Consider the following 12666-nt stretch of genomic DNA (forward strand, 5'->3'; position numbering starts at 1 on the left):
GATCTCTTTCTAACTCAAACAACCTTAGTAATTTATTTGCAGAAATGATTGTGTTATAAGGCAAAAATTGGTAAAAAAAAAGTCAGTACTGTAAATGAAATGTCAGATTTCTTTAAGTACTAGATCACTTCATAGAAAAAATAAAAAATTTCTGCCTTCTCTTTTTCCAGACAAGTCTTAATAGCATGACAAGTGTCTACAGTGAAGGTTGGGACTATGATAATGCAAAAGTCTCTGGAGAACTTATACTCAATCTTACTTACAGCTATAAAACTGGCGCTTTGAATGTTCTGGTGAAGAGCTGTAAAAATCTAGCAATTGCTGATGAGAAGAAGACTCGAACAGACCCGTAAGCATAAACATGTTTTACCTTTATATGATATAGTGTAGTTACATTTTAAATATTTTTAGTTGAAGCACTATATTGTTTTTGCTTTTTCAAATTAGGGCCCCATAGTTCTTCACTGTCCATGTAACATTTAATCAATACTGCCAATACTGGTGCCAATACTCTGCATGATCCTGAACTTGTATTTATAGGGCCAGCAATCTTGTGTAATTATAACATGATTTCTCAGAACTGAGCAGTCAATTGCCAAACGCCAACACAGGGGGGTATGAATTTGAATAAGTGACATGCTCTACCATACCTAAAAGTACCGGTTTCTTCTCTTCCATCAATCAAACAGAGCAGCAGAGAGCTAATATAAGACAAATATGTACAGTTAGTGGCATGCAGGGGGGGGGGGGGGGGGGTGTCACAAACTTTCTGCACCCTTACCATGTTAATCACAGCTTGCTATATCCTATGATTGATACTCTGTTTTGATGCATCTTTTGTGATGTACACGTTAAAAATTTAATGTTTTCTATGCAAAAGAGTGCACATTCTGGCTGTGCTGTGTTGTACTGTACATTCTACCAACCATTTCACTATGTACAGTATGTTGTGCTCAGCTGACATGCTGTAAACCAGCCATTCTCAACTAGGGTTCTGTAGAAACCCTAGGGTTCCTCTAGAAGTTGCCAGGGGTTCTTTGAGCTTGGCAAATCTTTTAGCATGGGTGACATCCCTACCCCCACTCTAAAGGGGGCAACCTTCAATAATACAAAAGAGGATGCGGCACTTCCAATAGCAGGGAATCGTGGAGTTTATTGTACATACAGAGATCCGACATTAGACCACAGGACAACACACCAATCAGCAGACGCGTTTCACACGATAGTGCTTAATCATTGCTGATTATCGTAGGGTGTGTGGTTTCTCTTATAGATCAAATTATGCAAATGACTTAAATTAGAATCAATTAGTGTGGTCCAAGTTTTTCGCAAAGATCCATTAGAGAAAGCACTCACACCTTTACACATGACTGACAAAAATGTGTTCAAAGTTATAAACTGTTCAATCAAACAAAAAGTAAAAACTTTTGTAACAACACATATAATGAAAAGCTGCAAACATGTCAGTTGGCATTTGTAATGGCAATAAAATATATAAAGAAAAAAGTAAACAAAAAATATATACCAAAAACACCAAAAGAAAAGGCGGCAACCTTCCCACAGGTCACCAATGCCAGAGGCATTCTTCCCAATAACCCCTGATCAATTCATTTTAGGAAGGATTCCATAAGACCTGAAAATTATTTCAAGAGTTCCTCTGGGGTAAAAAGTTTGGCTGCTCTAGACCAGTGGTCCTCAACTCCGGTCCTCAGGGCCCACTAACAGGCCAGATTTTAAGTATTACCTTGGGGAGATGCAGACTAGAGTACTGCAATCACTGAGCAGCAAATTATATCACCTGGGATGTATTTCAGTTATCTTGCAAACCTGGCCTGTTAGTGGGCCCTGAGGACCAGGGTTGAGGACCACTGATCTAGACTGTCCAGTTTTGTATGCTGTTCTTACTCCATATAACTCTCAATGCTGCTGTTATAAACTTTATACTGCTAATCATAAAAGTATGATCATATATAGAATATGAAAACCTTTGCTAGTTTTGTTATTATAAAAACCACAGGTTCAGCATTGTGAGCAGTTGATGACATTAGGGAATTTTGCTTTTAACTGTAAAATGTAATCATCCGCTTCGGAACATGTTTGGAGTATGTGCAGTGTCTGGGATTTTTATTGGGTTATAAATGCGTTGAATGCTGCAGAAAGCATAATTTTCCATTAAAAACTGATGTTGGCAATTGTCAGTGAATGCTGCTGGGTCCTGCAAATTTGACTGTTGATTGTGCTTTATAAATGCAATGAATAACTTTACAAGTATTTTGCTGAATAGAAACCAGATGACAGTAGAGCGGAAAAAATGGTTTACATAGAGAGCAGAGCATTGTGTTCTACCTATGGGAGATAAATGGGATCACACAAAAGGACTAACCTGAAGAAGCAGAAATATATTTAGCTGTCTATAATTGAGTGAGGAGGTAGTTATTTACTATAGTGTTTTGCGATAGAAGTACCGTTTGCCAACAGTTTATAACTTGTTGAGATTTTCCCAAATTTTTACAAATTAGTGGAATTTTGTCCACCAATAGCAATAAAATACCACCGTATCCAAGTTTACTGCAGGAGTTGGCGCCAGGTTTGAATTGTAAATTTTAGGTTTATTTATGTATATCTAATTTTTGCTTTTTCAGGTATGTTAAGTCATATCTGCTCCCGGACAAATCACGGCAAAGTAAGAGGAAGACAAAAATTAAAACTAATACAACTAATCCAGAGTTCAATGAAGTTCTAAAGGTACAGATTTGTTCTTATATCCTTTATGCTTGCAGTTCCTAATTTAACTTCATCAACCGACTCATGTTTAGAGGTGTACTGTAAAATCTGCTCTGTTCCGGAGGATGACTATATGCCTATGGTCTCTTCTGGGTGCTCATGTCCAGCACACCTACATATGATGTCTAAAAGATTGGACAGATGGATGTAGACAAAGGTTCTGCCACTGCCTGTGCTGCATTTTGTGTAGAGGCATACAGCCACAGCAAACCAGGACATGTTATCCTGCTTCAATGCAATATATTCTCATAGATGTAAGCTCTCCTACATGTAAGCTCTAAGGAGCAGGGTCCTATTGAATTGTATTGTAACTGTACTGTCTGGGGGGGGGGGGGATTCCCTTAATTTCCAGGGATTACTCTCACTTTCTGTTTTGGCTATGCGATGGGAAGTGAAAGTAAATCTTCCCAATGACACATGAATGGCAAAAAAAATAGAAAATCTAAAAAGGATTTTGATTATAGTTCTATTTTAGGTCATCATTGGATATTATATAAATAAATGAATCACAAAAAAAAATGCAATTTAGCAGTGCAAGTTCCTCCAACAATAAATCAATCCCAGTGCTAGTAAATTAATAATAAAGTGTTCATATACAATGAATTAAGTAAATAAATACATAATTATGAAAAGCATAGGGCAAAGCAATCAATAAACCCAAGGCAGTTAATAGTAATCAAAATCATAAAAGTCTCTCAGCCCCAAATGTTGACGTCATCAAACTAATGACGAAACGCACCAAGCTGACACGTACGTCGCCTCGATCTGACTACCACCTGGAACGCACGCCGGTTTAGGCAGTTCCGGAGTGGCGCGGCTCCCTGCATTGAGTGCAGGTCACCGCACGGGAGTTTTTTTTACTACATTCGGGGCTGAGGGACTTTTATGATTTTGATTACTATTTACTGCCTTGAGTTTTTTTATTGCTTTGCCCCACAGGGCGTCTTTTAAATAAACAGAGTTTACTTTGGATAATACACTATGAGGAGTTCATCTCTCCTTCACATTTGTGTCCCCTGAGATCTATATACAGCAACTTTCCCTGCAAGATCATATGGATTGATGAAACAGAGATCACAGGAAATTACAAGCGTGTTTGATCTCCTGCTGCCATAAGGTAACAGAGATCAACAACATCTAGTGAGTTTGCATATCTTCCACTTCCATTAAACACGGAGGGTGTCACCACTATTACTTCTAGCACTTGGCACTTTTGGAGGAGCGCATCCACTTGGTTGTGACTTTTAGGGAGTCCACATTATACTCTGGTTTATTAGTGGACTGATCTTTTCACTTTGAACTTGTTTCTGTACTGGTTTCTGCACAAATTTTTGCACAATTTTTTATATACGTATATTTCACATTTTTATATACATTTTAATTGAATGTTTTAGATATTCCTCCAATTTTTATTATGTATTTATATTGTACACATTGCATTTGGAATATTTTTGGTTTGAATTTTCACAATTATGTATTTATTTATTTAATTCATTGTATGTGAACACTTTATTTTTAATTAAAGGACTAGGATTGGTTTATTGTTGGAGCAGTTTGCGCTGCTAAATTGAATTTTTGCGATTTATTTATATGGTTTGTCATCCTTAGGGATCTTGAAGCAGCAGCAGCCCTCCTCTTTATTACATAGTTTGGTGTGAGTGTTTTTTCACCTTCATCATTGGATATTAAAGAGCCCCTCTCAACACTTTTTCCGAAATCTGCTAATGACATTTTTGCAATAGCTACCTACACTAACGTTCACTGTTGCAGTAATCTGTATAGAGTTGAAGCTGTGCATTTAGGTATTCTTTAAAGGATACCTATCACAAACTTAACAATTCAAACTAAGCATGTGGGAAACAAAAACCATGAGCAGAGTTTATCTTCAGTGAAACCTGCATTTCTGTTAGGATACCAATTGTTGATATTCAGCAAAAGCAGAGATAACCAGATCTGTGTAGCTGTATAAAGTGGACTGGCCCCAAACTAAGTGCAAAATCATCTAACATCACAAACAGTATACAAGCAATAGTAAAACACACGCGACAATAGAAACCTAACAAATGATTACATACTTTATACAAGCAATGGGAGAGAACGAATAAGGCTGGATCAGGTAGGTGTTCAGGTATAAGGGAAACCTGTAGGGCTGGGAGATCTTTGTAACAGGAATAGAAACAGTACCAGGAAGCTTGAAACACAGGGCAAAACACTTAGGCACTGTGGAAACCCAGGGAAGGGGATAAATACCCACCCAGCAGCCAGTTGGGGTGGGGACTAACTGCTGGAATCTGTTGGCTATTGTAAGACACCGAGACAATATCCTTCAGATCTGGGAACCACAGTTTCTCCAGCAGAAATCCAATTTCTGACAACATCAAAATTATCTTTGGATCCAGAAGCATAGACAATAGAAGATATAAATACATTTAGATTTTTCCTTGTCCATGTCATAGCTTGATTCTGCCTGTTTCCTTCTTCTGTGCCTCCTTATTGGTCAGTAAAACTGCTTATCACTGTAAAGCCGTGGTTCCCAATCTCAGCCCTTAAGTACCAATAACATTTCATGTTTTCAGGATTTCCACAACCTTGCACAGGTGCTTTAAATTAATGTCAGTGGTTTGGCATTTAATACAGCTTTTTTGGAAGGAATTTGTTGGGAATTTCTCAAATCATGTCCTGTTGGGTTACAGTACTTGAGGACTGAGTTCCGGAACCACTGCTGTATAGGATCAATAGGGAGGTTAGGAGAGGGCGAAGCCAAGATGAAGTCTTACAAGAAAAGTCTACGTTCACACACTGTATCTATTCAGTTGTTTGTGTATCTGTCTTGATTGATCATTTTGACATTTTTATGATATGCTCAGCACGAATAGCTCAAGCTTGGTGACAAGCTGATTGTAAGATTGCATTATATTTTGCTGTAACATTATTAGTACTATACTATTCAGTACTGTCAAAATAAATATCATAAAGTGAAAATATATCTCAACTAGCCGTGCACAACACCCATAAATAAGTGAGTGAATGAATAAATAGATAAATATAAAAATAAATAAATTAATCAGTAAAAAGTGACAATGAATAAAGAGGGATTCATTAAAAAACCGTGCCAATGAAAGTCCACGTTCAATCCACTGTAATCAAATAATGATTGGTGATCAGATACTAGAAGTCCCGTGCTGTATAATGGGTCACCGCAAAGTCTACCACCTCCGTGATTCCACTCCCATCAGCTAGGCAACTCACCCCATAATGTTGCCCCCCATTTTCATGATTAGGGCCAAATGCGCAATTTGAACCACCATTGTGTTTCGGGGAATCCTCCTCAGATTGCTCATTTAGGCCAACTCCTCCTAGTTTCCAGAAAATTCTGCAGACAGTTTTGTCAGTAGTGACGCAGCAGAGATAAGGAATCACACATGGCTCCTGCTGTGTCCCAAACTTTGGGGCTGCATTTCAAGAAAGTTTTTCTGAGTCCATCCTGAAGCATTGCTGTTGGTCCATTTTCTGGAAACTAGGAAGAGTTGGCCTAAGTGAGCAATCTGGGGAGGATTCCCCTGAATACAACGGTGGTTCAAATTGCGCATTTTGCCCTAACCATGAAAATGGGGGGCAACATTAAAAGGTGAGTTGCCTAGCTAATGGGAGTGGAATCACGGAGGTGGTGGACTTTGCGGTGATCCCTTATTCAGCATGGAGCTTCTATTATCTGATCACCAATCATTATTTGATTACAGTGGATTGAAAGTGGACTTTTGTTGGCACTGTTTGCTTTTGTGCACGTTTTTTTAATCAATCCCTATTCATTTATTATCACTTTTTACTGATTAATTTATTTAGTCTTATATTGATTTATCTATTTATTCATTCACTCACTTATTTATGGGTGTTGTGCGTGGCTAGTTGAGATATATTTTCACTTTATGATATTTGTTTCATTTGTTAAGCCGCAGCATACATAATTTGTGGGATTATTCATTTAATCACATATATACATAGCTTTTATTCACTTTAAGCGTGAGAGATTTTTCCATTACAATACTCTCCAAATAAAGATAGTTATTTTATCAACTGTACAAAATTTTTTCCAGAGGGAAAAAAATCAACTGCCTACTTAACTGACATTTTCAAAAATCCTTAAAAAATAGCAAAAACCTTTAAAACACAACTAAAATACCAGCACGATAATATAGTAAGATAATGCAAAAATCTTGGGAGAACTCCCATGTATGTCTTTGTCTGTTCATTTTACTTGGACAGTCATCACACCAGCAAAAGGTTCTTAAACAATAGTGTTAATAGGCAGAAGTGCTTTTACATGACTTTGGCAGAGTCTCTTTTTATTTGTATCCCTGTCACTCACAAGTAATGGTTCAGATTACTCTCTCAGCCCGGACTATTAAATGAGACAATATAGAAGAAAGTGCTGTAGATTTACATTTTCAATTCACTGCCCAGCTGCAGTTTCCATTCCTTTTTCTAGATTTTGAAAAGCATTAGCACAGCTTTTTAATATTTCTATATACAACTTCATCAGTGCACAAACCATCGCTGGCATTTTTGATGTAACCTAGCAACTATCGGGCAAATTCAAGTAGTTGCTGAAAAATAAAGCATCATGCTGTGATGCTTAAGCAGAGATCAGTGCTGGTTACTAATAGTGTTGTGTGGAACATAAATCTTTTTTTTAGTTTGAAATGCGCACACCACAGGCAGAGATAAGAAACAAGGTTACATTTTTTTTTTCAAAATATAAGGAAAATGTCAAATTCTAGGATAAAGCAGAACATATAGAACTAGTTAATGAGTGTAAAAGTAGTGATTTAAAAAATGTCTTTATCATAAAGATCTAGATCACATGTCAAACACAAGGCCCGTTGGCCGAATCTGGCCCTCTAGGTCATTTTATGTGACCCTCACACCCAGGGCCAAGACAAGGGGTGGACAGGAGGGGGAGCTGCCCTGGGCACTGTGATGTCATGTGAGGTGGGGAGGGCACCACAAGGAGATTGGGGGGAGGGGATTTGTGTTGTAAAAGGGAATCTGGGGGCAGCAGGGGGTAAGTATTGCTCTAGGAGGAGACATTTTTTTGGGGGGGGGGGGGTGCCAAGAGTGGTGATTTAGGGGGATTTTTTTTTTGTTTGGGATTGCGCATACGGGGAAGAAGATTTGTGCTAGGAGGGGTGATTTGGGGGGTAGAGGATTTGTGCTAGTAGGGGTGAATACATTTTGGGGGGGGAGGGGGGGTGGAGGGGCAAAGATTTGTGCTGAGAGGGGGAATTTCAGCAGGGGGAGGATTTGTACTGGGAGAAGGGGGAATTTAGGCTTAGGGGTAAGCATGCAGATTAGTGCTTAATGTTTTTGTCGGGGGATTTTTGCTGACCCCAAATGCTCATACGGGGGGGGATGCAGTTTGGCAAGTTTGCCATGGGCTCTAGATGACCTTGTCCCAGCACTACTCATATCTCTCCTGGAGCTACGGCACCCCCCTCATCTCCACCCCCACCTTGTCTCAGCAATCGGCAGCAGAGAGGAGGACAGAATTTGTCTGCCAGATCCTGCACTTTTCTTTGCAGCCGCACGGATGGTCCTCTCTGCCCCCGTCTCAGCAGTTGGCAGCAGAAAGGTAGACAGAACTCCTCCTACAGAACCTGCGTCTCCGCCCCCCTTCTTGGTCTTAGCATTCAGCAGACTCAGGAAGCTGACTCCCAACCTTCTCTGGTCCTCCTCATGACCCTGCACTTTCTGCTTCCCATCTCCTACCCAGCTTCTTTCAGGCAGCAGGTAAGTGGGGTGCACTGTGATGTAAGGGAGGTTTGGGGATTTTTTTACTTCTAATGGTGGGGGGGCTCTTAACATCTGATGTAAGGGAGGGGGAGGGTGCTCTGGACATCTAGTTTTTCAGACACAACTGGCCCTTTAGAGGGCAACCATAATACTGATGTGGCCCGCAATTAAATTTAGTTTGACACCCCTGATCTAGATGTTATAGAGTGTCAATTATATATGCTGCCCCTGGGGTAAACTGTCTTGTGTCATCCCCAACCTCACCCTGTTTTATTTGACAAGTACTGGCAAATAGGGATGATCGAACGGTTCGGGTCGACCATCGGTTCGGCCCGAACATTGGGTGTTCGAGGTTCGGTCGAATTTAGAACTTTTTGCCCAAAAAGTTCAGGATTCGGCAACCAGAACCGCCCAAAATGCAATGCTTCAGGAAATGGGCTTTAAAAGCCCGTGATTGGACCAGAACCATTAGCAAAAGCCAATTGAGGGGGCAGGAGAATGCTAGGAATGTGATTGGAGTGACTAGGGGGTCCCTAGACCAATCATTAGTGAATACGCCCCCCAGTATATAAGATCGCCCCCGCCATATTCCTAGCATTGTTATACTGGACATGGAAGAGAGTGGAAGCAGTTCTGTTCATTTTACTTTAAAAGTGTCATTTAGCTATTTTTAGTGTGAGGAAAGGGATATCTAGTGTAGTTAGAGTGCTCCTTTACACTTAAGTTAGCTTCAAAAATTGAGTTTCTGTAGGGAAATTGTTAAGTGTAAGGGGACCGTAGTGTAGTGTAGGGTTAACTGGCAGTGACTGCTATGGAAGGGTGACAAAACCCTTCCATAGCAGGGTGACCGCTATAGAGAAATGATCATTTCTCTGAATAGCTTCGGCACACCCATATGGCTTCTCACCAGCCAAGCATTTTTTATGCTGCAGGGGCTGCCACTGCCAGTGCATTTTTGAGGACATGTTTGATGTCAGACATGACATCTGAACATGTGTAGATGGGGTATATATAGACATATATGTCTGAATATATACCCCTAGACATATATAGGTGTGATAGTAGCAGAAATAAATGCTTGCGCTAATGAAATAATTTATAGTAATATATTTCTGCTACTATCACACCTATATATGTCTAGGGGTATATATTCAGACATATATGTGTATATATACCCCCTATACACATGTTCAGATGTTTTGCCTGCCTCAAAAGAACCCAAAAAAATGCCAAAAAAAACGCTAGCGTCAAAAAAAAAAATGCCCAGGTGTGTTTTTGCTGGCATTTTTTGGGGGGGTTTTGGAGGCAGGCAAAACATCTGAACTTGTGTATAGTGGTGTATATACACACATCCATATATTTATATACAAACCTAGACATATATAGGTGTGATAGTAGCAGAAATATATGCTTGCGCTAATGAAATCATATACAGTAATATATTTCTGCTACTATCACACCTATATATGTCTAGGTGTGTATATAAATATATGTATGTGTGTATATATACCACTATACACAAGTTCAGATGTTTTGCCTGCCTCAAAAGAACCCAAAAAAATGCCAAAAAAACGCTAGCGTCAAAAAAAAAATGCCCAGGTGTGTTTTTGCTGGCATTTTTTGGGGGGTTTTGGAGGCAGGCAAAACATCAGAACTTGTGCACAGTACCACTATACACAAGTTCAGATGTTTTTCCTGACTGCAAAGAACCCAAAAAAATGCCTGCTTTGAAACCGGCAAGGTGTGGAGAGAAGCTAACCCCCTGAGCTGAAAGTTTTCTAATACATACAATCCTTTTTTTTTCTGGTTCTGGACATGCTACAGAGCTGAAACTTCACAGGTACACCTTTTAGACCCCCCAGACACAAAATCACACAAAAAAGTTCTTAAAAATTGTCATTTTTGATAAAAAAAAGCCAATTATTGAAAAAAAAAAAAAAAAAAAAAGAGATTTTTTTGATTTTTACTTTGGATTTCAGATCTGGGGGGTCTAAAAAGTCCAGAACCGTAAAAAAAAGATTGTTTGTATTAGAAAACTTTCTGAGAGGGGGTTGGCTTCGCTGCTGTAACACCTTGCCAGTTTAATAGAAGGCATTTTTTTGGGTTCATTGCAGTCAGGAAAAACATCTGAACTTGTGTCTAGTGGTACTGTGCACAAGTTCTGATGTTTTGCCTGCCTCCAAAAACACCCAAAAAATGCCAGCAAAAACACACCTGGGCATTTTTTTTTTTGACGCTAGCATTTTTTTTGGCATTTTTTGGGGTTCTTTTGAGGCAGGCAAAACATCTGAACTTGTGTATAGTGGTGTATATACACACATCAATATATTTATATACACACCTAGACATATATAGGTGTGATAGTAGCAGAAATATATTACTGTAAATGATTTCATTAGCGCAAGCATATATTTCTGCTACTATCACACCTATATATGTCTAGGTGTGTATATAAATATATGGATGTGTGTATATACACCACTATACACAAGTTCAGATGTTTTGCCTGCCTCAAAAGAACCCTAAAAAATGCCAAAGAAACGCTAGCGTCAAAAAAAAAAAAAATGCCCAGGTGTGTTTTTGCTGGCATTTTTTGGGGGTTTTTGGAGGCAAGCAAAACATCAAAACTTGTGCACAGTACCACTATACACAAGTTCAGATGTTTTTCCTGACTGCAAAGAACCCAAAAAAATGCCTTCTATTAAACCGACAAGGTGTTACAGCAGCGAAGCCAACCCCCTGTCAGAAAGTTTTCTAATTCAAACGATCTTTTTTTTTTTATGGTTCTGGACATGCTACAGAGCTGAAACTTCACATGTACACTTTTTAGACCCCCCCAGATCTGAAATCCAAAGTAAAAATCAAAAAAATCTCTTTTTTTTTTTAATTTTTTCAATAATTGGCTTTTTTTATCAATAATTACAATTTTTAAGAACTTTTTCTGTGTGATTTTGTGTCTGGGGGGTCTAAAATGTGTACCTGTGAAGTTTCAGCTCTGTAGCATGTCCAGAACCATAAAAAAAAGATTGTTTGTATTACAAAACTTTCAGACAGGGGGTTGGCTTCGCTGCTGTAACACCTTGCCGGTTTAATAGAAGGCATTTTTTTGGGTTCTTTGCAGTCAGGAAAAACATCTGAACTTGTGTATAGTGGTACTGTGCACAAGTTCTGATGTTTTGCCTGCCTCCAAAAACCCCCAAAAAATGCCAGCAAAAACACACCTGGGCATTTTTTTTTGACGCTAGCGTTTTTTTGGCATTTTTTGGGGTTCTTTTGAGGCAGGCAAAACATCTGAACTTGTGTATAGTGGTGTATATACACACATCAATATATTTATATACACACCTAGACATATATAGGTGTGATAGTAGCAGAAATATATGCTTGCGCTAATTAAATCATTTACAGTAATATATTTCTGCTACTATCACACCTATATATGTCTAGGTGTGTATATAAATATATGTATGTGTGTATATATACCACTATACACAAGTTCAGATGTTTTGCCTGCCTCAAAAGAACCCCAAAAAATGCCAAAAAAAACGCTAGCGTCAAAAAAAAAATGCCCAGGTGTGTGGCATTTTTTGCTGGCATTTTTTATGGGTTTTTGGAGGCAGGCAAAACAACAGAACTTGTGCACAGTACCACTATGCACAAGTTCAGATGTTTTTCCTGACTGCAAAGAACACAAAAAAATGCCTTCTATTAAACCGGCAAGGTGTTACAGCAGCGGAGCCAACCTCCTGTGCTGAAAGTTTTCTAATACAAACAATCTTTTTTTATGGTTCTGGACATGCTACAGAGCTGAAACTTCACATGTACACTTTTTTAGACCCCCCAGATACGAAATCCAAAGTAAAAATCAAAAAATCTCTCTCTTTTTTTTTTTTTTTTTAATTTTTCAATAATTGGCTTTTTTTATCAAAAATGACAATTTTTAAGAACTTATTTTTGTGTGATTTTGTGTCTGGGGGGTCTAAAAGGTGTGCCTGTGAAGTTTCAGCTCTGTAGCATGTCCAGAACCAGAAAAAAAGATCATATAGGTGTTAAAGTTAAAGGAGGGTCCCGACCCACATCCCTGTTCTACTG

The 12666-nt window shown here is 38.8% G+C and overlaps 1 protein-coding gene across 1 annotated transcript in view; it reads left to right on the forward strand.

The window, feature by feature from the left end:
- The window catches only part of SYTL5 (synaptotagmin like 5), a 370633-nt gene that overhangs the window by 312974 nt on the left and 44993 nt on the right, over positions 1 to 12666 (forward strand). Inside the window, exons 14-15 of the mRNA XM_082245444.1 lie at positions 171 to 349; positions 2643 to 2745. Of these exons, the coding sequence (XP_082101570.1) occupies positions 171 to 349; positions 2643 to 2745 (282 nt within the window). The remainder of the gene's footprint in view (positions 1 to 170; positions 350 to 2642; positions 2746 to 12666) is intronic.

Source organism: Pelophylax lessonae, assembly GCF_965119305.1.
Source record: "Pelophylax lessonae genome assembly, chromosome: 2".
Lineage (NCBI taxonomy): Eukaryota > Metazoa > Chordata > Amphibia > Anura > Ranidae > Pelophylax > Pelophylax lessonae.